At 34.3% G+C, this 24,541-nt stretch overlaps 1 protein-coding gene across 1 annotated transcript in view; it reads right to left on the bottom strand.

Annotated features, from left to right (window-relative positions):
- The window catches only part of LOC145267265 (proline-rich protein PRCC-like), a 133,052-nt gene that overhangs the window by 83,842 nt on the left and 24,669 nt on the right, over positions 1-24,541 (bottom strand). The window contains exon 4 of the mRNA XM_080123289.1: positions 20,843-21,286. Within this exon, the coding sequence (XP_079979415.1) occupies positions 20,843-21,286 (444 nt within the window). The remainder of the gene's footprint in view (positions 1-20,842; positions 21,287-24,541) is intronic.

The following is a 24,541-nucleotide window of genomic DNA, read 5'->3' as shown; positions in this document are numbered from 1 at the left end:
CCTAGCTATTAAATATAATGTTAAATTCTTTTTAAAAAAGTGAAGTAAAAAAATGGAAAGAAACAGACACATGTGCATGCAAATATTAAAATACGCAAGCTGAGATCGAAACCAAAACCTAAAAACAATGAGTCAAGTATGATAACAATTAGACCAACTTTCCATGGTCTTTAAAAAGTATTTTCAAACGTACTTATTCTTAACATAAGTAAGCTGTCATGTTTCACAACCGTACATGTACAGTCATGAAACAGTTGACAGACCGATAAAAATCTGATGACCCAAGTAACAATTTTTACCTCTTAGCATCACTTTTTGCCGGATGAAAACTAATTAAAAAGTTCTCCACGTCTGAATACCCTATATACCAAATTTCAAGTCTGTAGATCAAAAACTCTTTGAGTATAAAGGTTGAGAAGTGTCTTCTCTATCTCTCTCTCACACACACACACACACACACACACACACACACACACACACATTCTAACATTTATAAATATATAGATTAACCCCTTTTCAGGTTATGTAATGCCGAGTTCAATCATTTTGAGAAAAAAGCTTTTATGTTTCAAATATTTATTCATGGTGTTTGGTTTGGTTGTTTTGTTTTATGGCATATCTGTGCAAAGGTTAAACTCTGAGAACTTTTTTATGCTTCTGAATTTTTTAGCTGAGAATTGACAATCTGTACTTATTGCATCCATATAGCGTAACAGTGAAAGGAATTAATTAACAATTAGTTTGAAGTGACAGTTTTTTTTTCTGGAAGTAGATGATTCAATCCTCACTACAGACAATAATAACTAAGAATAATATAAATAAAAAATATTAATACTTCTGCCCGTTCATGATTGATGAAACAAGAAAAAGTTATCACATTAAATAAACGATTCATTTTGTAATTCTAATACAGGAAGCCCAAGTTTAAAAAGATGCACCTGAAGAAGGTCAGAGGTAATATCAGCCAAAAGGGTATGAAAATAACCAAAATGAGGATAGAAGTCAAAATAATACAAAGCAAATATTTAATTATATTGAGACCAACCAGAAAATGTAGTTTCCAAATCATGAAAATGTTTATTATAAATATAGTTGCAATTTTTTTTTTTTCACCCCAAACAAGGCGCATTGCCACTTTGGTGTAGGGGGCTACTATAAGGGGCAGCAACCACTGGGGCACTATGTTGGGATTTGGGCAGCAAGATGTCGGTTCACGTTGCACTGTAACTTCTGCATATCAATACAGTTAGGGAAGCAGGAACCTGGAATGGAATTCCAGAGTCTAGCAGTTCTGGGAAAGAAACTACTGGAGTAGAAAGATCTTTTACATCTAGGGATCTCTACAGTGTGGGGGTGGGATTTAGCTGCCTGTCGAGTTTGTCGAAGGTGTCTACGTCGTGGGAGCACAAGTGTCTGCAGTTCGTCAGAGCATTCACCATTAAAATACTTGTAGAACAGGCAGAGGGGGGCAATGTTTTGTTGATGGGACAGAGGCTGAAGCTTAGATGCCAGTTCAGGGCCTATCAGATTGGCGACTCCATTTATGTCCCTATTCCACTACAGATTGGAGGTCATCCGCTAGTGTTTTTGCCATTTCTTTAGATATGTGTTCATTTGTTTTCCTGTCATGCCTGTTATAGAGTGTAGTGTCATCAGCATATATACCCATCTCAGAGGCAGTTTTGTCGGGGAGGTCATTAATAAATATTAGGAACAATAGAGGTCCAAGGATAGACCCCTGAGGCACTCCCGCATTTATATCACATTTCTTTGGAACCTCCTTGTGTCTGCTCTGTCTCTCCATGTCTCACTTGATGACTGACCAGTGATGACAGCTAGCATTGTTACAAATTCTTATAACACTATGGGGACTAATTTTGCAATCACAGCAGCTCATGACATATACAGCTTTAGTCTTGTTGTTTTGATGACATGTAGCAGTAGTTCCTGCTTCTTTACACTTCAGTAGTAATCTTTAGTAGTAGTCTCCTCTTTTTTTTTGTTGCTATCTTCTTTATGGAATAACAGTGGTTGTAAAAGTTATTAAATAAAATTTACTTGCTTCCCCACAAGGGCAGAGTTAGACACATGGTCGATTTTTAATAGGGTTAGAATCAAGTTCCCCAAAAATGGTCATTCTGGATTGGAATAAAAATAAAAATTGCCTCAATTTAGAAGGATCTTCCTCTCGGTGACCGAAGACAGAAAAGATAAAGAACAGATACGCAACCTTGCTCCTAAATAATAACAGCACATGATTCATTTCGGGTTTAACAAGTAATAGACCCCTCTTTTTTTTTTTTTTTTTGTCTGTTTGTTGCTATCATCTTTTTTTAATAATCATAATTGTAAAAATTACAAAATAAAAGCAGCACACGATTCATTTGGGGTCTAATAATGTTTTGGGGATTGTTAGGACGACAAAAAGTACAATATAATGGGAGTATCTCTTAAAGCAAAGTTGCCTCCCTTGTCTCAGCCCAAGATTTTAAATTCTCGTAACTTCTCATGAGACCAGAAGAGAGTGAAGTGAAGTAGTGTGACGTTTAAAATGGAAAATTAAATTAAAATTCCCATCCGTTTCCAACTATAATACTTGGATTATTAACCATCTTATGTGTTACCTTTTATTTGTCCTTATGTGAGTTTGTCTTCACAATAAATGTGTATAACCAAGCAACCGTGAATAATTATCTTATTTGTTCCTAATTTTCCGTATGCTATTTCCTTCACTATGAGCTGTCCAACCTTCGCCGTAGCTTATGTAAAATGTTTTATGTTATACTACCAGTTCAGTCCGGCTTTGCTTGGGATCTATGTACTGTTCATTTGAATACACTTTATGTAAGATTTCAAATGTTTAGACAAAAAATTGTCTGAGTAATGTCGTAGAGACTATTTTTTTTTTTAACTTTGATCCCAATTTTGACCTCTACATTTATTATTATGATCTCAAATTAAAATAAAAAGTTTTACCCATGTCCAAGTTACCTACATCTAAAATTTCAAGTGTTTAGATCCAAAATTGATGGAGAAATTTGGTAGAATCTGCAAAGGTCAACTCTTTCAACTTTGTCCTTTTGGCAGCCAAATTTTTGACCCAAAACTGATTAAAATGCTTGCCGCATGTCTGAATACCTGTTATGTATAAATTTCAAATGTTTAGACCCAAATTTGCCTGAGTAGTTCGCTAAACACGGCAAAGGTCAGATCTTTTGAACTTTGACTCCTTGGGAGCTCAAATTTTCGATCCAAACCAATTAAAAAGCTTGCTCTATCTCTGAAAACACTTTATGTAAAATTTCAAATGTTTAGACCAGAAATTTATTTATTTTTTTTTTTTTTTTACATGGAGTCACCACTTATCAAGGCCTGAAGGTCACTCAAGGATAAGGGTTATTGCGTGTACAGTAATCAATTGACTGAGTAATTTGGTAGAGACCGCAGAGATCAACTTTCTTTTAACTTTGACCATAATTTTGACCCCTTAACATTAGTTTTTTGGGCTCAAATCAAATTAAAAAGTTTGATCCATTTCCAAGTAACCTACATTTAAAATTTCAAGTGTTTAGACCCAAAATTGGCGGAGGGGTTTGATAGAGTTTTCAATGGTAAAATCATTGAACTTTAACCCCTTGAGAGCCAAATTTCTGGCCGAAAACCAATTAAAAAGATTTTCCCAAATCTCAATACCCCTTACGTCAAATCTCGAGTCTCTAGACTGAAAATTGACGGAGTTATTTGGTAGGGAAATGTACACAGACACACAGACAGACATTTTCTCTTTTATAGATATATAGATTTATTTATTGTATGTGTTTGTGTGTGTGTGTGTGTGTGTGTGTGTGAAAGAACCCAACCTTTGTAATTACTATCTCTTTCTTCCAATCACCTTTTATTATACACTAGCCTGGGTGCCCGGCGTTGCTCGAGTGTTTGAAGATGTGTTGAGAAAAAAAGTGTTAGTAAGCAGGCAGGCTCGAACCCATACAGCAAAGGAGGAAAAAAACATGAAAAAAAAAAACATGACGTCTTTGGTGTTGCGTCCATTGCCAAACCAGAAGTGACATAGGTTTCAATTAAGACTAAACAATCGAACAGAGGGAATGACTTTTAAAAATATCGACGAAAAAAGCGACCCCTCCCTGTAGAAAAGTGCCCAGTTAAGGTTGAAGGAATTCATTTTTTTAGCCAATTTTTCAATATTTGTCATCCGAGCGATCGAGCTTCAAAACGATACTGATCTCGTGAAAATCCGTCGCCTCTCTCAAAAGTTTCACAGGTGAGATTAATGATAATGCATCTCACTGTATAACAGAGATCGTAAGTGAATAGAAGCTGCTGGCCCTAAATTAATAGCTCACTTGTGTAGTTCAGACAAAAAGAGGAAGATCTCATCAGCTTATACATCACGTGTCACTACTAATTCGCTATTTTTGATGTAATATCTTAACATGTACCCTTAAATAACTTGACTTTTAATGGAATTTTCCACTACTCTAATGTTATGTAGAAGAATACGGTTTTTAACATTGTTTTTATTGGAGGGAAAAGTTATTGAGGTTATTCAAAAATTTTGTTACTTTGTAATATTATTTGGTGCAAACATTGCAGAAGGTGCTAGTATAATAGAATAAAATCAGGGAAGTTCTGTCATTATTAGCCAGCAGAGCGTTCCCGCTATCAACCAAGGGAAAAGAGTCTATCAGCATGTGTATCCAGGGTGATTATGCATAGAGGTGAAACCTGGCCTGTAAAGGTTAAAAATATGCATTGACAAATGATATGGGTATGAAATGAGTCTTAAAAGCAGTTTTAGATCTGATGACCTCAGAGGAAAACTAAATCTGGACAGTACAAGAAGATGTGCACAGAATAGCAGGCTTTGATGTTATGCCAATTTGAAAGAATGGATGAAAGTTCTTGGGTTAATAGATATAGAACAGTTGAGGTAGCAGGCTCGGCTCACAGAGAAAAGCCAAGGAAAACATGGGAAGAATTGATACGGACTTGAGAGACAGAAGAATAACTAAACACCTCTCCAGAGATAGCGACTTTGGAAGTTAGCATGTAAAAACGTATTCAACATTATCAATGTTAAGTGGATTTTTAAATACTGAAGAGTTGTCTCTCTTTGACCCTTATTTTCAATGATGTGGACGATGAGCAGTTGCCTCCCTTTGTTTGTTAACTGATGACATGGACTTTAAATTAGGCACTCTGAGTTATCTCACTTTGATTGGTCTTTGTAAAATGGACACGTTATTCAGAATGTAGAAACTATGCATAAATAGAATTTAGAGTAATAGTGAAATGAACTCAAGCATCTAATAAGAATATGATATGCTTAAATATGATATTTTAATTAATGCAGATGATGTATTCATTATTATAGAACCAACTCTCTATTGATTATTATATTGTACCTAATATATAGTAGTGATATTGAAATTTAAAAAATAAAAATGACTTGGGTGCCATCAGCTAGAATCGAAACCAAAACATACAACTTGCCAACCTCATTCTTTACTGTCTGAGCCGTGCCCATATGCATACAGATAGTTTAAAAAATACTGTTGTTTAACTTATGAACGTAGATTTGTGCATGTAAACAGATTTAGTCGACTACTCCTGCTAAGGTCAACTGTTTTGTTTTTAATTTTGACCTTTTAGCAGCAATTTTTGCTGGCTAAAAACCAAATTGAAAGTGTGCTACAGGTGCAAATACCCTATATATCAAATTTCAAATCTGTAGACCAACCATTTAGAAAGGAGTTTGGTAAAGACTTTTTGCATGTATACCAAGAAGATCACTTTTAGATATATATAAAAATATTTCTGTGTGCTGGAGCAGTTTAATCTTAAATTACTTATGCAGAATGTAGAAACTATGCATAAATAGAATTCAGCATAATAGTGAAATGAAACGAATCATCTAATAAGAAACCATAAAAAATGAATAAGTAATTAATTAATGCACGTTTTCAAAGACTCGATGTTTTCTGGGATTTAATGATTATAAACGAATGCTTCACACTCCCATATTTTATTGTCATCAGAATCGGTGAAATCGCCCATTTTTCAATCAAATCAATTAATTGCTGGGGACCCAGCACGTTACACTGGGAGGAAGCTTTACATGCCTCTCCATAGTGACTTAGTCGACAATACATTGTAGTTTACATTGCACTGTAGAGAACCTACTATTGATTTTATAAAATTATTTTTATATATAATGATTCGAATTTAAGTTTAAAATGCAAGAGTCAAGTATCATGGTTCAATTGTGCTCTCAACAGAAACATTCATTTCGAACATGCCTCCTGTCATATCAAAGAACCTACTGTTGATTTTATATGTTGGACCTTTCTGCTTGTGTGGTAATAAAACTTCTGAAATGCACTTGCGATGTAAAGCTGTATAAGATGTCAAAATCGCCTGCTCATTCTTTCAGCGGATTCTTTTGATTATTGATACTTATCAAAGACATTCCCATATAAAACCTATCTAAGAACACTTGCTTGGGCCCGAAAGGCCAGCCTCCACTAACCAGGATATGCATGCAGTTGGGGACTGTTTGTGAACTCCAAATTCCCAACAAACTCTACTTTTACGTATTTAGCCTTAAATATTAATTTTAATAAAAGATATAATAGCATGAAATTAATGAACTTAAAAGATCCTATTTAAAAATTATAATTTAATTATGAAGTTAAATCTAGAATGCATTTCGGTATTTTTATAAACAAATCAACCATTTTAATCTTTTTTTTAACAGTTGAAAAAAAATAAAGAAAATAATTACTTTGTGACCCTTCAAAATTTGGGAGGAATTTTTTAGCCTTTAAACTGTTGAATAGAAATTATTTCTAGCTTTTAAATTTGAGCGAAACTTCATGTATTAAAAGATTGAAAGTGTTATAAATAGATTAAAATAACATTATCTTGAGAAAATAAATTTAAAAGGCACATAAAGTACATTTGTGTGAAATTTAAAAAAAAAAAAATCGGCCCAGCCATTTAGGAGTCTATAGGGAACAAACTCAGACACACACACACACACACACACACACACACACAGACAAATTTCTTGCTATATAACAGGTATATAGATGATTAAATATATTTATTGGATACCAAAAAATGTGTTTCATTTTCAAGATGAATTTTTATAATTGTTTATGTAATCGAGAGTTTTCTTTTCAGCAATTAAACTAATGCCATATAATTAAGTAATTTAGAAAAAAAATGGCATAATCTGCAATAATTATAAAAGCAAACATTTTTGGATTTTAAAATGGTTCCACATACCATACCCGACGTTGCTCAGGAATCTTCTAACTTGCATTTTTGTTTTCTTTTTTTTAACTATGCTGTTTTTTTTTATTTAAAAAAAATTTTTGGAATTTTTTTCAAATATGGTTTTCAAAATTAATTTTAATTATTACAGTACCGTTTGGTTATTAAATTATTAATTGAACCAAATGTTTAACTTATTTCCTGAGGAGATTTTATTTGGGCCAGAAATACTATATGTTTACAGGGTGGAACGATAAAATTGTCGCCCTAGAAAAAACATAATTCCATTTCCGTTTGATGAAAACCAGTTTTCGTTTTTGTTGCAGACCATCTATTAGTTGGCTGAAAGTGACACAATGTTCAACAAGAAAGATCGGAGATGCGCCACTGTACAACTCATGCTCTCTACGGATCCAAGTTATGACAACAGGACCATTACCAGCATCCTCAAAATGCACCGCTGAATTGCCATGAATAACAGGGACGTGCCCAGGGTGATGAAAACAAAGTTTACGGCCACAGTTATAGTCTTTGGTATGGTTTCGAGTGAAGGCCACATCATGCCACCTCACATCTTCAAAGTCAGCTTGAAAGTCAACACCAAAGTGTACTTGGATGTGCTGAAGAGTGTGGTGATCCCCTGGTGCAATCAGGTGGCCGCTGGAAGACCCTGGTTGTGGCAGCAGGACTCGGCACCGGCTCACAAGTTCAAAGAGATCCAGGTTTAGAAGAAGTGCTACAACTTTGTACCCTTTTTTCACTGGCCACCCCCTCCTCTCCCGACCTGAACCCACTGGACTACTTCGTTTAGCCATATGTCGAGAACATCACCAACATGACCTCCCACAACACCAAAGCCAGTCTGATCGCCGCCATCTGCCAAGTATTCGTCAAGCTCCTGCTAGCGCTTGTGAAAAAGGCATGTTCTCAATTCCAGACCCATACCAAAGTGATGATTGAGGCTGAAGGTGGCTACATTGAATAGAAGTTTTACAATGAAGCTGCAGTGTTGTTTCCTTTAGGGCGACAAATCTATCATTCCACCCTGTACTTGTAGGTAAAAAGTATCCTCATACCAGGTTGTCCTAACAAACCCCTGTACAAAGACACTCGAGGACAGTGTCTCATAGGCATTCAAGTTTTCTCCTCATCAGAATGAAAGTGAATAAGATAACCGAAAAGTAAAAGGGGATTGGAGGATGATTTTTTCCTTCTTGATTGAAAATAAATCATTTGCTTTAAATCTTTATCTATTACATAAATCTCACCTGTCTATTAAAATGTATTTACGTAGGTCTCACTAAAACTTTTCTCAGCGGCATTGGACTAGCTCGAAACCAGTACCGTCTGAAAGGGCGATGTCTTGGACAAATATATGAAAATGAGAAAAAACGGTCAATTATTTCCTGTAGAAATTGACGTTCACGATAAGGGAGAGTAGCAAAAAATTGTTCCTTCATGACAATTTAACCAAACATGCATGCGCAAAAAACTTTCTTTCTTGAATTGGTTTAAATAGAAAATAAAAGTATGCTACTTCGCTCACGCGATCATAGAATAGTGGTTATAATGACAGCGTCGTTGTCTTAAGGTTTCACATTCACATCGACATATCGGACATGTTTTCCTTTTTCGATTTTTAAAGTTTTGATATTAAAACAGGGTTATTTTATGCCATTTTTTTTGTTTGTTTATTCTTTATTTTCTTTTTTTTTTATTTTTCCATCACGTTCGCTGTTTTTTTTTTGTTGTTTTTGTTTTTCCGATTTTTTAAGAAGTCTTAACATTTTAATAGGATTATTTCGTTCACTTATTATTTTCCATTTTATTATTGTTTTGATTTGACCCCCCCCCACCACATAGACCACTCACATACCCCACTAAATCCAAGCAACACCAGGTATCCCTGCTAGTGTATATATAAAAGGCACTTTGTGTGAGTTCATTCCCTGTGGATTTCAAAACAGATGGGTCGATTATTTTGAAATTTCACACAAATGTACTTTATGATTTTGCGAGTGTTCTTAGATAGGTTCTGTGTCGAAATGCCCCCGACAATTACTGAAAATTAACAATCAAAAAAATACAATTAAAAAAAGAATAACAGGATTAACACCTTTAGACAGCCTAACATCACAAGTGCATTTGAGAAGTTTTATCACTACACAAGAAGAAGGGCCAGCATATAAAATCAACAGTAGGTTCTTTGATAAGACGAGCGCATTTGAAGTGAATATTTTTATTTAGAGCACAATTTAAGCATGATACTTGACTTTTGTATTTTAAACTTTGATTGAAGCCACTATATAAAAATAATTTTATAACATCAACAGTAAGTTCTCGAAAATGCAATGTAGACTAACTCACTGATGTGAAACGCATGTGAAACTTCCTCTTGATGCACCACACTGGGTCTCCGACTAGAGCAGGCAAATCAATCGATTGGTTTGAAAAATGGGCAATTCCACAGATTTCAATGATAATAAAAGCATTGGAGGTGTAGAATCCTAATCCTAATTCAATTCCGGGCAACGTTGGGTCTCCCTGCTAGTTATCTTTGAAATCACTTATAATAAAGAGGTTAAATTTGTAGCTATATTGGACATGGGCTAAAGAAAGGAAACTTTTATTATTTAAATAAAAAGGAATTAAAAATTTAAACTGATGTGTTCAGGAAATGACATAACAAACAGGAAGTAACTGGGGAGGGGGTCGTTGTAATTATGTAATGATTAATTTGATTTATCATTAAATAAATCAACTAGGCTACATATAATAAAAAAAAAGGTGAACTAGAATAATTCGAAAATAAAATTTCCAGCTCTGACAAACAAGAAAACAGCAAAAGGGCTACAATTAGTTGAAAGGATCGTATTAACTCACACTTTTGCATATTTTATTTAGTTCTTTATTTTGCTGTCTTTTCTAGATAGTTTAATCGTCCCACTCTCCCCCAAATTTTTATATATGTATCTATTTCTGAGGATATTTTTTATATATGTATCTAATGCTGAGGATATTTTTAAATAGAGCATATGTGGTATTGTAGTAGAAGTGCCTACTTTAAGAACTTATTAGAGACCAGTTTATAGAAAACTAGCAGGACCTGTGTACCGGCATTGTCTGGTAGAAAGATGATATAAAGCCAGAAAAGATTGTTAAAGGCATCCCTCTCAAAAACAGATTAAACTATAGTTATCTAGTGCATTATTGTAAACTCAGTTAAATCTATTTTGTTTTATTTTATGAAGAGGTCAGTAAGTGAAGAATTGATATCGCCATTAATGAACAGAAATAATGAAAAGCATATTAGTTAACATGAAACAAGTGTGCATAAGGTAAAAAATGTGCATGATCCCTACAATAAAGAGAAGTAATGAATAAAAAAAATATGTTTATGAAGAAAGATTTTAATCAATCCTGAACCCATTGTAATAAAGAAGGGATCCTTCTAAACTGAGGTAATTTTGTTTTGTCTTGTTTTTAAATTCTTTTACTAAAAACAAAGTTGGACAATTTGTTATTGAAATAAAAAGAAGCAGTGCGTGAAAATTAAAACATTCTATATTACAGAGTGGATTAATGAAATTATCACCCTAGAAAGACAACATGATTCCATTTCCGTTAGACGAAAACCAGTTTACTTTTTCTTTTGTTGCAAACCATGAACTAGTTGGCCAGTGTTGTTCAAATCCCAAGAGCGATAGGGGCCTTCTATCATTTCTGAAAGTGGCACAATGTTCAATGAGTAAGATTGGAGATGTGCCACTGTACAACTCATACTCTCTACTGATCCAAGTTATGACAACAGGACCATTGCCAGCACCCTCAAAATGCAAATCCGGATGGTTCAATGCTTGAGGGCACAGCTCAATGATGTTTCTAGCCACAGTTATGGTCTTTGGTGTGGTTTCAAGTGAGGGCCACATCATGCCACCTTATATCTTCAAAGTCGGCTTGAAAGTCAACACCAAAGTGTATCTGGGTGTGCTGAAGAGTGCAGTGATCCCCTCTTGCAATCAGCTGGCTGCTGGCAGACCCTGGCTGTGACAGCCAGACTCAGCACCAGCTCATAAGTCCAAAGACCAAGGCTAGGCTTTAAAAGGAGTGCTACGACTTTGTACCCTTTTTACACTGGTCCTCCTTCTCCCTGGACTATTTCATTAGGTCATACATCAAGAACATCACCAACATGACCTCCCACAACACCAAAGCCAATCTGATCGTCGCCATCTGCCGAGTATTTGCTGAGCTCCCGTCCGCACTTGTGGAAAAAGTATGTTCTCAATTCCGGACCCGTATCGAGATTATGATTGAGGCTGAAGGCAGCTACCTTGAATAATAAAATCAACTCTACTACATAATCAAGTTACTTGAATTGATTTTTTCAATAAAAGTTTTAAAATAAAGATGCAGTGTTGTTTTCTTTAAGGTGACAAATTTATCATTCAAGCCTGTATAACTTTTAGAGATTTGTAAACATTTTCACAAAAAGCAAATTCATATAAAAAAATCTAAAATGTAACGTGAAAGCAAATCTAAAGATTAATTTTGTCATTATTATTGAAAATACCTAGATATGCAAACCTTAAAGGAGACTAGAGAACACCTGTGAAGTTGTAATATGGCCGTTACACTTTAACTGTGTTGATATATTGCCACTTGTCAGATCCGCACATTGTCTGATACCATCGCAGAAATAAACAAACAAGGAAGAACATAAAAATATGACTCAGCATTTTTTAAAGTGCAAGTAAAATACATTTATTTGTGGTTCTTTTAAAATAACGCATTTTATTTTCTTTCAAAAGTCCTTTTCGCATGCACACGTTTTATAATGCTCTACCATATAACGTATGCTTTTTAAAAGTCTCTTTCCCAGTCATCTAACATCGGCCATAACCAGTTTTTTTTTCTCTCCAATTTCGCATGTCCATCTTCCCCTGCATGCAACTTGCTTCTTTTGCTCAATTACATGCTGTCCTTTTTTTTTTCACTTTTTTATTTCCTTCCTGTGACGTCAGCATGTACACAAATGCTTCATTTGCATATGTCCTAAGAAGATTTCTGCTGCTGTTAATATTTTTGCTAGTCAGCTATCCTACGGCTGCTGCTGATGTTCTTACATGCACCTACACTGCTATGTTACCAGTAACGTGCACAGCTTTGTTACAAATTTACTATCCTATAATGGTGATGATGCAGCATGCAGCAATAGTAATAGCAGTTGCAGTAACATTAGACACTTGAAACAATTTTTAATATAAATAAACCATTTAATTTGTGAATCTTTTTCTTCGTAATAAAAAACTGTGAAACTTGTAAAAAAAAAAAAAAAAAAAAATGATCTATTTTAACTTGTCACGAAAGAGTTGGACAATTTGTTTGGAAAATCTCGTTTTGCAACTCATAACATCCCTACAGCACTCTCTTCAAGTTTTTACTAATTACCATTTTTGCTATATATATATATATATTTATATTTTTTTTTTTTTTACATTTTCACCCCAAACAAGGCACATTGCCACTTTTATGTAGGGGGCTACTATCAGGGACATAAGCTACAAGAGTACTATGTGGGGAGTTGGGCAGCAAGATGTTGGTTCACGTTACACTTGAACTTTTGCAGGTCAGCACAGCCGGGAAAGCAGGAACCCAGAAGGGAATTCCAAAGTCTAGCAGTTCTGGGGAAGAAACTACTGGAGTAGAAGGCTCTCCTACATCTAGGGATCTCAACAGTGAAGGGGTGGGATTTTGTTGCTTGTCGGGTTTGTCGGGGGTATTTACGTCAAGGGGGTACAAGTACTTGCAGTTCGTCAGAGCATTCACCGTTAAAGTACTTGTGGAACAGGCAGAGGGATGCTACATTTCATCGATGGGACAGAGGCTGAAGCGTAGATGACAGTTCAGGACCTATTAGGTTGGCGACTCTCTTTTGAACTTTGTCTTTTTTTTTTTTTTTTTTTTTACATAGGCGTCACCACTTATCAAGGCCGATAGGCCACTCAAGGATAAGGATTAAAGAGTGTAGAGTAGTTAAAAGGACAATATAGTAATCGATAGTAATGGAAGTTCGGTAAATTTGTTAACTTAAGTGGAACGGCTCATCAGAAACTTGTTCACATTGGACTTGAAGACAACCATATTATAGACAGTTGGAAAGCAGGAAAACGGAAGACTATTCCATAGATGTGCAGTTCTAATAAAAAAAGCTTGGTTCATGGAATCTACGTTTAGGTTTAGGCACAGATAAAGAGTGGGGGAGGAATTATTGATAGTGTTTTCTGCTAGACGAGTGTTTCTTGTGAAAGTTTGGTAAGGGAGCACCATAGATTGGAGCTCAGTTGAGCACTTGCCATTAAAATAACGATAAAGCAGAGACAAACTCATAACATCTCTTCTGTGTGAAAGAGGTTGCAGGGAAGAGAAGCTTTTGGGTTTGACCTTTACTCCTGATCTGAAATGGAACACGTACATCAAGTCTGTTGCCAAGGTTGCTGGAAAGATGGTGGGATCCTTCTACCGCTCCAGAAGATATCTCACTACTGATGCAATTCTCTATCTATAAAAAGCCAAGTACATCCAAGGATGGAATACTGTTGCCATATCTGGGCAGGAGCTGCTAAAAACAGCCTATCCTGCCTTGACAGAGTACAAAATAGACTTCATGGCTTAGTGAGGGATGCCCTTTTCTCTACCCTGCAACCTCTCTCCCACAGAGCCTATATTTGTTTTATCGTTATTTCCATGGCAGGTGCTTGTTTGAACTCCAATCTCTGGTCCCCCCCCCCTCGCCAATCTTTCATGAAAAACACCCGTCTAGCTGAATCCACTGTGAAAAATTCCCCCACTCTATATCTGTGCCTAAATCAAAACGCGGATTCCATGAACAAAGCTTCTTTCTTAGAACTGCACGCCTGCGGAACTCTGTTCCGTCTGCCTGCTTCCCACCGGACTACAACTTGGATGTGTTCAAGTCCAACGTTAACAAATTCCTAATGAACCGCCCCCTTAAGTAAACACTTCATCAAATCTCCACACTAACGTAATGTACTTGCAATAACCCTTATCCCTGAGTGGCTTCCGGGCCTTGATAAGTGGTGATCACTGTGTAAAAAAAAAAAAAAAAAAAAAAAAGGCTACAAAGTCTATTTTGAACTCTATGAAGGCAGGATAAGTCTTTTCTAGCACCTCCACTGGAAAAATGGTCGGATCTTTCTATCGATCCAGTAGATATCTCACTGCTGATGCAATTCTCTATCTATATAAGAGCCAGGTACGTCCAAGGATGGAATACTGTTGCCACATCTGGACAGGAGCTGCTAGACAGGACTTGTCCTGCCTTGATAGAGTTCAAAATAGACTTCGTGGCCTCGTGGGAGATGTCCTTTTCTCTTCGCTGCAACCTCTTTCACACAGAAGAGATGTTGTGAGTTTGTCTCTGCTTTATCGTTATTTTCATGGAAAGTGTTCGACTGAGCTTCAATTTATGGTCCCCCCTCGCCAAACTTTCACAAGAAACCCTCGTCTAGCTGAAAACACTATCAATAATTCCCCCCACTCTTTATCTGTGTCTAAACCTAAACGTAGATTCCATGATCAAAGCTTTTTTCTTAGAACTGCATGCATGTGGAATTGTCTTCTGTTTTCCTGCTTTCCAGCTGTCTATAATATGGTTGTCTTCAAGTCCAATGTGAACAAGTTTCTGATGAGCCGTTATACTTAAGTTAACAAATTTACCAAACTTTCATTACTATCGATTACTATATTGTCCTTTTGACTACTGTACATTCTTTAACACTTATCCTTGAGTGGCCTCTCGGCCTTGATAAGTGGTGACGCCTCATTACTCCATCCTTGGACGTACCTGGCTCTTATATAGATAGAGAATTGTATCAGCAGTGAGATATCTACTGGGTCGATAGAAAGATCCCACCATTTTTCCAGCGGCCTTGCCAACAGATTTGATGTACGTGTTCAATTTAAGATCAGGAGTAAAGGTCAAGCCCAGAAGCTTGTCAAAACATGAGGCCTCCCAAAGACAAGAGCCATTCATTTCAATTGATGCCAGATGAAGATCAGAGCATTGATGATGTAAAGATAAAAGCTTGGTTTTAGATGCATTAAAAGTAACAAGCCACCTCTTTCCCCATTGTACCACATGCTCAAGATCAGAGAAGAGAATCGGAGAAAACTTGGTTGTTTACGGTCTTAGATAAGCTACCTTAGATAGTAGTGTCATCAGCATAAATGTCTACGAATGATGTAAGGATGTGATTTGGAAGATCATTGATGTAGATCAGGAAGAGAGTTGGGCCCAAGATGGACCCCTGGGGGACTCCAGCATTAATACTGTTAGCTTCTGATTTCTGTCCATCAACCTCTACTTTTATGAACCTATTAGAGAGAAATGATTTAATAATTGAGAAGACATTTCCAGCTATACCATAGCTGGAGATCTTATGAAGTAAACCTTTATGCCATACCTTATTAAAGGCCTTTGATATGTCAAGAGCAATTGCCCTAGAAAGGTAGCCTCCGTCGAGAGATTCGCTAATCCTAGGAGATATAACTGTAAGCACATCTGCTATAGATCTAGCAGAATACAACCCATATTGCATGTCACTAAGAAGGTTATTTTTGGTGAGATGGTTGATTACTTCTGTATTTAACACAGATTCCAGCAACTTACTCATGACGCACAGGAGACTTATTGGTCTGTACTGAGAGGGACTTGAGCGATCATCTGAATTCTTAAATACAGGGCATACTGATGAGATTTTCCAGGGTGATGGGAAGCAATTCTCCTTAAGACAACATTTAAACAGTTTTGTAAGTATGGGCGCTAGTTCTGGTTGAAGATTTTTGAGTACTATAATTGGAATACTGTCAGGGTCGGTTGCTTTATTGGAATCAAGGTTTTTGATTTGCTTGGCAACATCACGTACAGATATTTGTATCTCACATAGCATGTTTTCTGATACAGGAAGAAATATTGGGGGTTGGCAGCCTTGGTTGCAAAGGGTAGAATTAGCTGCAAAGTTCTTGGCAAAGAGTTTGGCTTTGTCTGATGCTGACGAGATTACATCAGATCCATTGATGATAGTTAGGATAGAGCACATGCTTCTGTTCAAGATTCTGTTTGCTATTTGCCAAAACTGGTGGGAACCAAGCCACTGCTCAGCTACTTTGGACTTGACAGACTGAGCATACAGCTCTCTTGTATTCTTTATTACTTTTTTACAGTAGTTGCTGGCAGTCCTGAAAGCGGCTTTAGTCTGAGTACATCTATTATGTTGGAAACAATGGAAAAAATTATTTCTGTGCGCAATGGAAGCAGCACATTCTGGAGAAAACATCTTTCTACCACGATTCGCTATGACTGGTTTTAAATACTTACTCGCTTTGAAAATAATGTAGAAATCAAATGATGATAAGTGGAAAATATGCATCGAGTAGGGGCATGTAGTGCGACCATTTTTGATTTATGTGCAGCGTTTGTGTAGCTGATACTGTAATTTTGAAAAGGGGAAAACAATGAATCTATTTAATTGTATATAGAGATAAATGAAGAACATATAAGAACACCTGATACTTATTTAGAATTATACTTAAAAAAAAAAAATACAGAAGAATTTTTACAATGTTCATTCTCGTCACAGAACAAAGATGTCATATTCCAAAAATCATATAAACTGATCAAGTCCATTTCTTGAAACTAAGAAACTCAAATTTCATAACTAACTGAGACATAGTGAGTTAATCAGCCGTAAATAAGGGAAAGACAACTGAATTCAAATTATCACGATCAAAACTTTATGAACACTTATCTTTATAATTTATACATAGAGAAAGGATTTCTTTCAGTTCTTTTCATAAAGCTAAAGTCAGCGGCCATTTTCTTTTTCTTTCTAGGCCACTTTTTTATACATTTTCTGATTCAAAAAATTGACAGAAATGTTTGTTTATAAAAGAAATGTTTAATAGTAAAGCATTTTTCGGTAAATATGGTGATACGTTATAACAGAACACCGACCACTCTAATTTGGTTTTTTAGGGGTAATCGAGGTCGCTGACAACGAATCTAATAATCAAACCTGTCGCGAATTTACTGTTTGCATGGTATTTAACCTAAACCCAGGGACTATTTTCTGCCATTTTACAGCTTCCATTTACGCTACGCGCGAGCACGCAGCAACATAAATGATGGCTGTTGAATGTGAGAGGGGGGTAATGTCGGAAAGACACTTTTTTTTAGAACATACAATTTTCAAATTTATTTTTCATTAAAATTTAAAATTTGAAAAAAAAGTTGTCTAAAACTAAATTTAAAAAAAAATACATTATAGTACTTTGGGGGGGGGGGGATATATATATTTTTTTTGTCTTACATAGTTTTTAATGCATTTTAAACAAAGTTTTCACAAGCGGTTTATAAAAACATAAGCACCAAACATTTTTATATTTTTCGTTCTTTTTTTTGGGAGGGGGGGTTCAATTATAGAATTGTGTGGCTTAACAGGTGGTTCTGCAGTTTAATTAACCGTTATTCTGTAAGTAACACACTAACATTTACCGATTAGAATACTATTTAACATTTTTAGGAGATTTGACTGTTTTCTGTTCACATTGGGGGGAGGAGACCAAAAGCTGACAGGCAAAACTTTTTAAACAAATATATATATATATGTATATATATATATATATATATATATATATATATATATATATATATATATATAGAAAGAGGTTTATGTTTACTATAACCTTATTACGCAAGTATAAATCATGTAGAATATCTGCATGAATATAATTACACATAATAGTTAACTAAAGATGATTGTTCCATTAGAAAACCAAAAAAACAAATAGGGAATTAATTAAAATAAATGTTTAAAAGAATATTCCAATTAGCTAGATCTTTTGCAGATGAATGCAATTCCACGATCCATATATAAGAAAGTTGTAGTTTCTTTTTAAATAAATAGAAATAATGGGTTTTAATCTGAATATCTATACACAAAAAAAAACAATTTATAGGAGTATAGATAGATATATATAAATTTATAACAAACAAATGACAAAAGTTTATATTCCAAATTTCATGATGTTGACCACCTTACAATTTATTCCTTTAACTACGTTGACATTTACAATTCTTGACAGTGACTGTTTTGTAGCACAAAATAATTCATTTAATTATCATATCAATCAACGAATCTATTTTGCCCTTAACTCATCGGAAGAAATAGCAACTATCAATCCACTAAAAGAAAATAAAATGCATTTGGGCATGACTACAAAATCCGGAAATTGGAAGAGAAATTGCAATTACCTTTTATTTTATCTTTTATTATGTCATTTTAAATACATATACATATATATATATATATATATATATATATATATACATACATACTATATCTCAAATGATTTGCATATTGACAAAGTTATAGATTTATATTGACAAAGTTATAAAATTATCCTGAATACTTTATAAAATTATCTTGAATAATTTATAAAATTATCTTGAATAATTTATAAAATTATCTTGAATATTTTATAAAATTTATATTGAAAAATTTATTAAATTTATATTGAAAAATTTATTAAATTTATATTGAAACATTTATAAAATTTATATTGAAAAATTTATAAAATTATATTAAAAAATTTATAAAATTATATTAAAAAATTTATAAAATTATATTAAAAAATTTATAAAATTATACTGAAAAATTTATAAAATTATATTAAAAAATTTATAAAATTATATTTAAAAATTTGAAAAATTATATTGAAAAATTTATAAAATTTATATTGAAAAATTTATAAAATTTATATTGAAAAATTTATAAAATTTATATTGAAAAATTTATAAAATTATATTCAAAAATTTATAAAATTATATTAAAAAATTTGTAAAATTATATTGAAATATGTATATTGAAAAATTTTTTTAAATAAAATTGAAAGATTTTTAAAATTATATTGAAAACTGCATAAATTTATATTGAAAAATTTATAAAATTATTAGCATCGGCATAACTTTGAATTTCTTATTTTTTCGTGTTGTTAGCTACCGGAAAACACCTGAAAGTAAAATCATTGATTCTTATGCTGAGTATAATTATAATGGCCGATTATTATGATTTGAAAAAGTAAGATGCTGGAAGTAATGTTAGGAAAATTAAATAAATATTTAAAGTTAAAATATTTACATCAAATGAGTTTCAGGGAAGGTAACGTGATAAATAAAATGTCATTCTGATAGTAACATTTTCATTAAGAATGTATCAAGCAGTTTTAGGAATTTAGAACAAAGAAAATGGATAAACAAAATACACTTTGGAAACAACGGGTAATGTGTTTTGATGCTACATAAAAAGTGACATCAGAAAAGGAAGTGAGTTTTAGATTACACATAGAAAGTTTTAGATTACACATAGAAAGTAGAACATTAAACAGTCTGTAACTGGGAGTTTTGTAGTAGAGACTAGTGGTGGCAGTAATGGAAGCACTGGACTGGGAAAATGAATATATGTAGTTGGGAGAGAAAACGACGTGCCACCTTGTAACCAACAACTTGCAACCACAATAAATGTAAATATGAAACAAATTGGTTGTTTGAATTTTTTGTGGGAGACATGGTTACATTTCAGGAACACATCAGAAAAGATGAAAATGGTTGCGATTCAAGATGTTTATCTGTCCTTCTGTCTATAATCAGTTCAGTATATTCACACAAACAAATAACCAATATATACACACACATCAACAAGAGAAACATTTCTACACATATTAAAAAGCAGTCACGCACATTCAATAGACGACATGTCAACAAGATAAAGAGATTCATTATAGACAACACACATAAATATGCTCGTTATATAGCCAGTATACAACACATGTTGTATAAAAAAATAAGCTTGTTTAATCTCGTTAGATTGGATTGATTTCATTGTGTTATTTCATCAACCTTTTTGAGTTATTGGTGCTAGAGCACTTATTGATCCGCGCTATTTTTTTTAATAGTATTTTGAAGTTTACTTAAAGTTTTATGATATCTATTTTTATGAAATTGTAAGGTTAAAATACAGAATAGGTACAAAACACCCTCCCTTCCTCATGTTAAGAATGTCTTTACAAATAATAATGTTATTATTTCAGCACAGATCAATAAGTGTACTATAAGTTATTAAATGCTGAATTGGACTATTTTTGTAAAAAATTTATGATTCAAGTTCTTTATATGTTTGAATATTTATGAATGGTGTTTGGTTTGCTTGTTTTGTAGAGGAAAATTGTTTTTGTTTTTAGCTTTGCAGAATATGATTAAGTTTTGATAAGGGTAAAAAAAACAATAACATCAATGTTTGGTGCATTTTAGGTCAGGAAACCGATATCTTCAGCCAGTTGCATCTGGTAGCACCAGCAGCCTAGATTGAACTCGTTTCTACAGTACGTCCGTTTCAAATGAAATCAAATATTTTTAAACAATCTGCATAACAAGCAAAAAATGAAAGGCAATAATGTTACGTACCTGAGGCTGATACTGAGGATACATGGGAAGTTCCATGTTTTCCTGAATATTTCCGCCTACACAGATGTCCTGATCCTGAGCAAATGGTGTTGAAGCCATGACGTTTGACGGAGGTAGAGGAACTGAATAGATATCAGAATTGCTTTTAATTGTATGCATGGAAGGGACTGAATATGGTAATTGTTGGGTCTTCGTCTCTGTTGTATCAAGCGAAAAGAAATTAGAGCTGTTCGTCATGTCTTCATCTTCATCACTGTTATTGTACTCGGTCAGAATTTTGGAAGCAGATGATTTGCTTGCGTCAACTTTTTGAGATTTTGTAGCATTTGGTTTCTTCACTGCTGGTGGTTTCTTGCCCAATGTGTAAGGGATTAAAGTCCTGTTTGTTTGTTTTATCGACATGTGAATCGGGGCCGGCAATATATCAAGGAGGTTACTGCTCCCCTTAAAATAAGAAAATAAATAATTCATGATTATTACACATGAGAAAATTACATTATTATTAAAAACTCAGACAGATTATTTAATAAAGTGTCTGAGATGATATAAAGAAAATTGCCAAACATTAACAAATACTTAGCTTTAAAATTAAATTTTTAAGAATCAGCATGATACATTTTTGTTTTTTTAATTGGTATTGAATTTAGTAGTTAGTGATCTAATTAGTGGAGCTAGAACTAAATAAACCGGGATAGAAGCCCAGAAAGTTGGTTTATAAGCAGGCTGGAATATTGCATTCTCTGCATTCTGATTGGGTGCTAATCAACGGTATCTGGCTTTCGGGCTAAGATCTCAGTGTAGTATATGTTCTGATGCTACACTTAAGTTAATTTGTACTTAGCCAATATAGGGGAAATCCTTCTATACTAAAGTAATTTTTATTTTACCTACTTCAAGAGTGCCCCTTTTGGGAAGCTAGTTTTCCCCCCACATTAAAACGATTTTGTGTCACACTTTGCTTTTGTGGGGAAGCAAATAAATATCAATAATTTATTATATAAACATTACTTTATTTAAACAAAGATTTTCCTATCAACTATTTGGAACCCTTTATACTGGTAAGCATAAATTTTATTCTACAACCGGCTTGCTTCTGCTGTTTGTTTGTTGAGCATCATTACTGATTATTTGTTGGCATTTGTTTCCCTGATATCTTTCTATTAAGAATTTTCTAGAAGGATATTGGGTACTTACGAGAGAAGGGATCATGCGAAGATTGCCAACGTTCTTAAGTGAAAGTATTTTTGTAAAACGAACTGGGTTCAAACTTGGCAGAACCAGGTCATCAGCCAACGGCCGTTAACCACTGGAACACCGTTACTTCCCTGCATCTGCTGTTAACATTTGTTTTGCAGATTATTTTTAGAATCAGATGCTTACTAGAGGGACTATGTAAAGGATGACTACATCCATAAGTGAAAGTGGTGGTGTGGAACCAACTTTTGAACTTGGCACATCCAGGTTGTCAGTCTGCATCATTATCCACATCACCATGGTCATCTACTGCTGTTTAGCTTTACAATTAGGACATTATCTCTTAAGAGGCTTTTTCATATAGAAAAAAGTCAATGAAAGAATGAAGGAGGACGAGGAGATTGAAGATTCAATAAGTCTGCAGCAGTTACTTCCCCTTTAAAAAATATGTCTTGACAAAGCCAAGGATTTTTACTCAGAATATTTACAGCAAAAAACAGAAATATATGGAGAGACACAACAATAAGCACCCATGGTTGCAGGGAAGCACTGGTACTCAAACATGCAACCTGTCTGACACAAAGAAAATAATACGAAAATAAGATAAATGCAAAATGCTATCAGGGTTCAAAGTGGCAGCATAAAAAGTTTTTTTCCTGTTGCCAAATTATCTCATTCACATGAGTTTGTTGTCAGTTGGGAAGAAGACAGAAAGGAAAATAGGACTCTTTACGCTGCCACCTCGAACCCGATAACGCCACACACTCCACACTGTTATTAAAGAACATTAACAATGTCTTATTTTAAATAATAATTTTATCTTACCAAATTCTACAAAATCAAAAAAATTTTTGCGGAAATTTTGAAAGATTTTCATAATCAGTAGTACATTGATACATGTGTGTGTGTGTGTGAAACGGCACTAACCCTATTTGGGTTTAACCTGCTTCATCTGAAGGAGGAAGTTCCATGGGAGTATGAAATTTACATGAGGTCCCCAGTCGCATGTATATCCCCATTAAGTGAGATGCTGATGATAGGTTTTTGCAACTATTGCAGGGAGGTGTCGACATGCTCCTACATACAGCGCCTGGAATTCCCAAATTGATCACCCATTTTAGTAATGACCAGGTTCAACGTTGCTTAACTTTGGTGATCTGACAGGAACCAGTGTGTCAATGTGATTATGTATGATTATATACTGTTCCTCTCTGGATATTAGATGAATTCCAGGGGACTCGGCCAACCATTAGTAGCATAATTGATTAGCAGTGCACATCTAACACTCCACTTATTTCTGCAACTGAAAGGTCTAGATTTAGCAATGCACCTAAGTTTTAAAGACAAAGAAAGATATGGAAACAAGTGACTCCAAATATAAATAAAAACTGTGTTCAGTTGTGCAGTGTGATCTTGCTACCTAAAAATGAAACACTAACCATGAAACCCCAAAAAAAGAAAAGTGGTTGACAAAGATCTCTATCAAAATTCAAATTGTTATTCAATCTTTGATTTAAGGTTTACGGAGATGAGAAAGAGTGTATATTTATGACTAGATATTTCTTTGAATAGAAAAAAAAAATTCAAAAATGCTTACCTGGACTGATTTATATGCATAGGATGCTCTGTTTTACAACTCAAATTAAACCAATACAAACTTTCAATTTAAACAAACTTTCTTCATGTGAATCTTTTTAATTCAAAACAAATACATAATTTCAGACTTTATAAAGAGTTCAGTATGAAATTCTAAAGTAGTTCTATTCAGTAGTTTTAGAATTCATACGTGTATTAATTTTACAAAGCGAAGAGGTATTGCAAACCGTTCCCCACGTCCTCAAATATTAATTGATACATTTTTTTCATGTTAAATAATTTATGTATATTTTCTTATAATTTTGTTCTAGCTAGAGATGAGAAACCCTATGAGATACCAACATTCACCCACTATATTATACATTTCAATTGAGTAGTCTTTTTAAGATTCTCTAATCGTCCTTTAATTGTCTGTATCTCTCTTGCACTTGGTTCATCAAGTATATTTGCTAGATAGTTTTGCAATTATTTATAGGTTGCTCCTATAATTACTAGAAGGATGGAGATTTTCCTAACATTCCAGTTTCTTTTCATCTATTTTTCCTTCTCAGCTCTGTTTAAAACGGGCACCACTGGGGACACTAGCTTCTACTAGGGTTACTTTTTTCTGGTTATCTCATATAACTGTGTCAGTTTTAATAGCTCCCTTTTTTTAGGAATGCCACTGAAGGAATTGCATAGTCATAGTGGACTATATATGACATATTTCCAACTGTTCTTTCTGATATATGCTCCCAGGACTTACTGCTACATTTGACATTCAACTTTTTACAGTTGGTCCAATGGAGATATTTACATACTCCATTGTGTTGCATTGTATAGTATCCCCCCACCCCCAGCAGAACCTTACAGTTAGATGTCAGGTGGCTCACACTCCCTAATTCTGTGCTGCAACATCTGCACTTTGTT

The sequence above is a fragment of the Euprymna scolopes genome, chromosome 4, assembly GCF_053919585.1.
Source record: "Euprymna scolopes isolate OS-2025 chromosome 4, ASM5391958v1, whole genome shotgun sequence".
Lineage (NCBI taxonomy): Eukaryota > Metazoa > Mollusca > Cephalopoda > Sepiida > Sepiolidae > Euprymna > Euprymna scolopes.
This window is presented reverse-complemented; position numbering and strand designations above follow the sequence as displayed.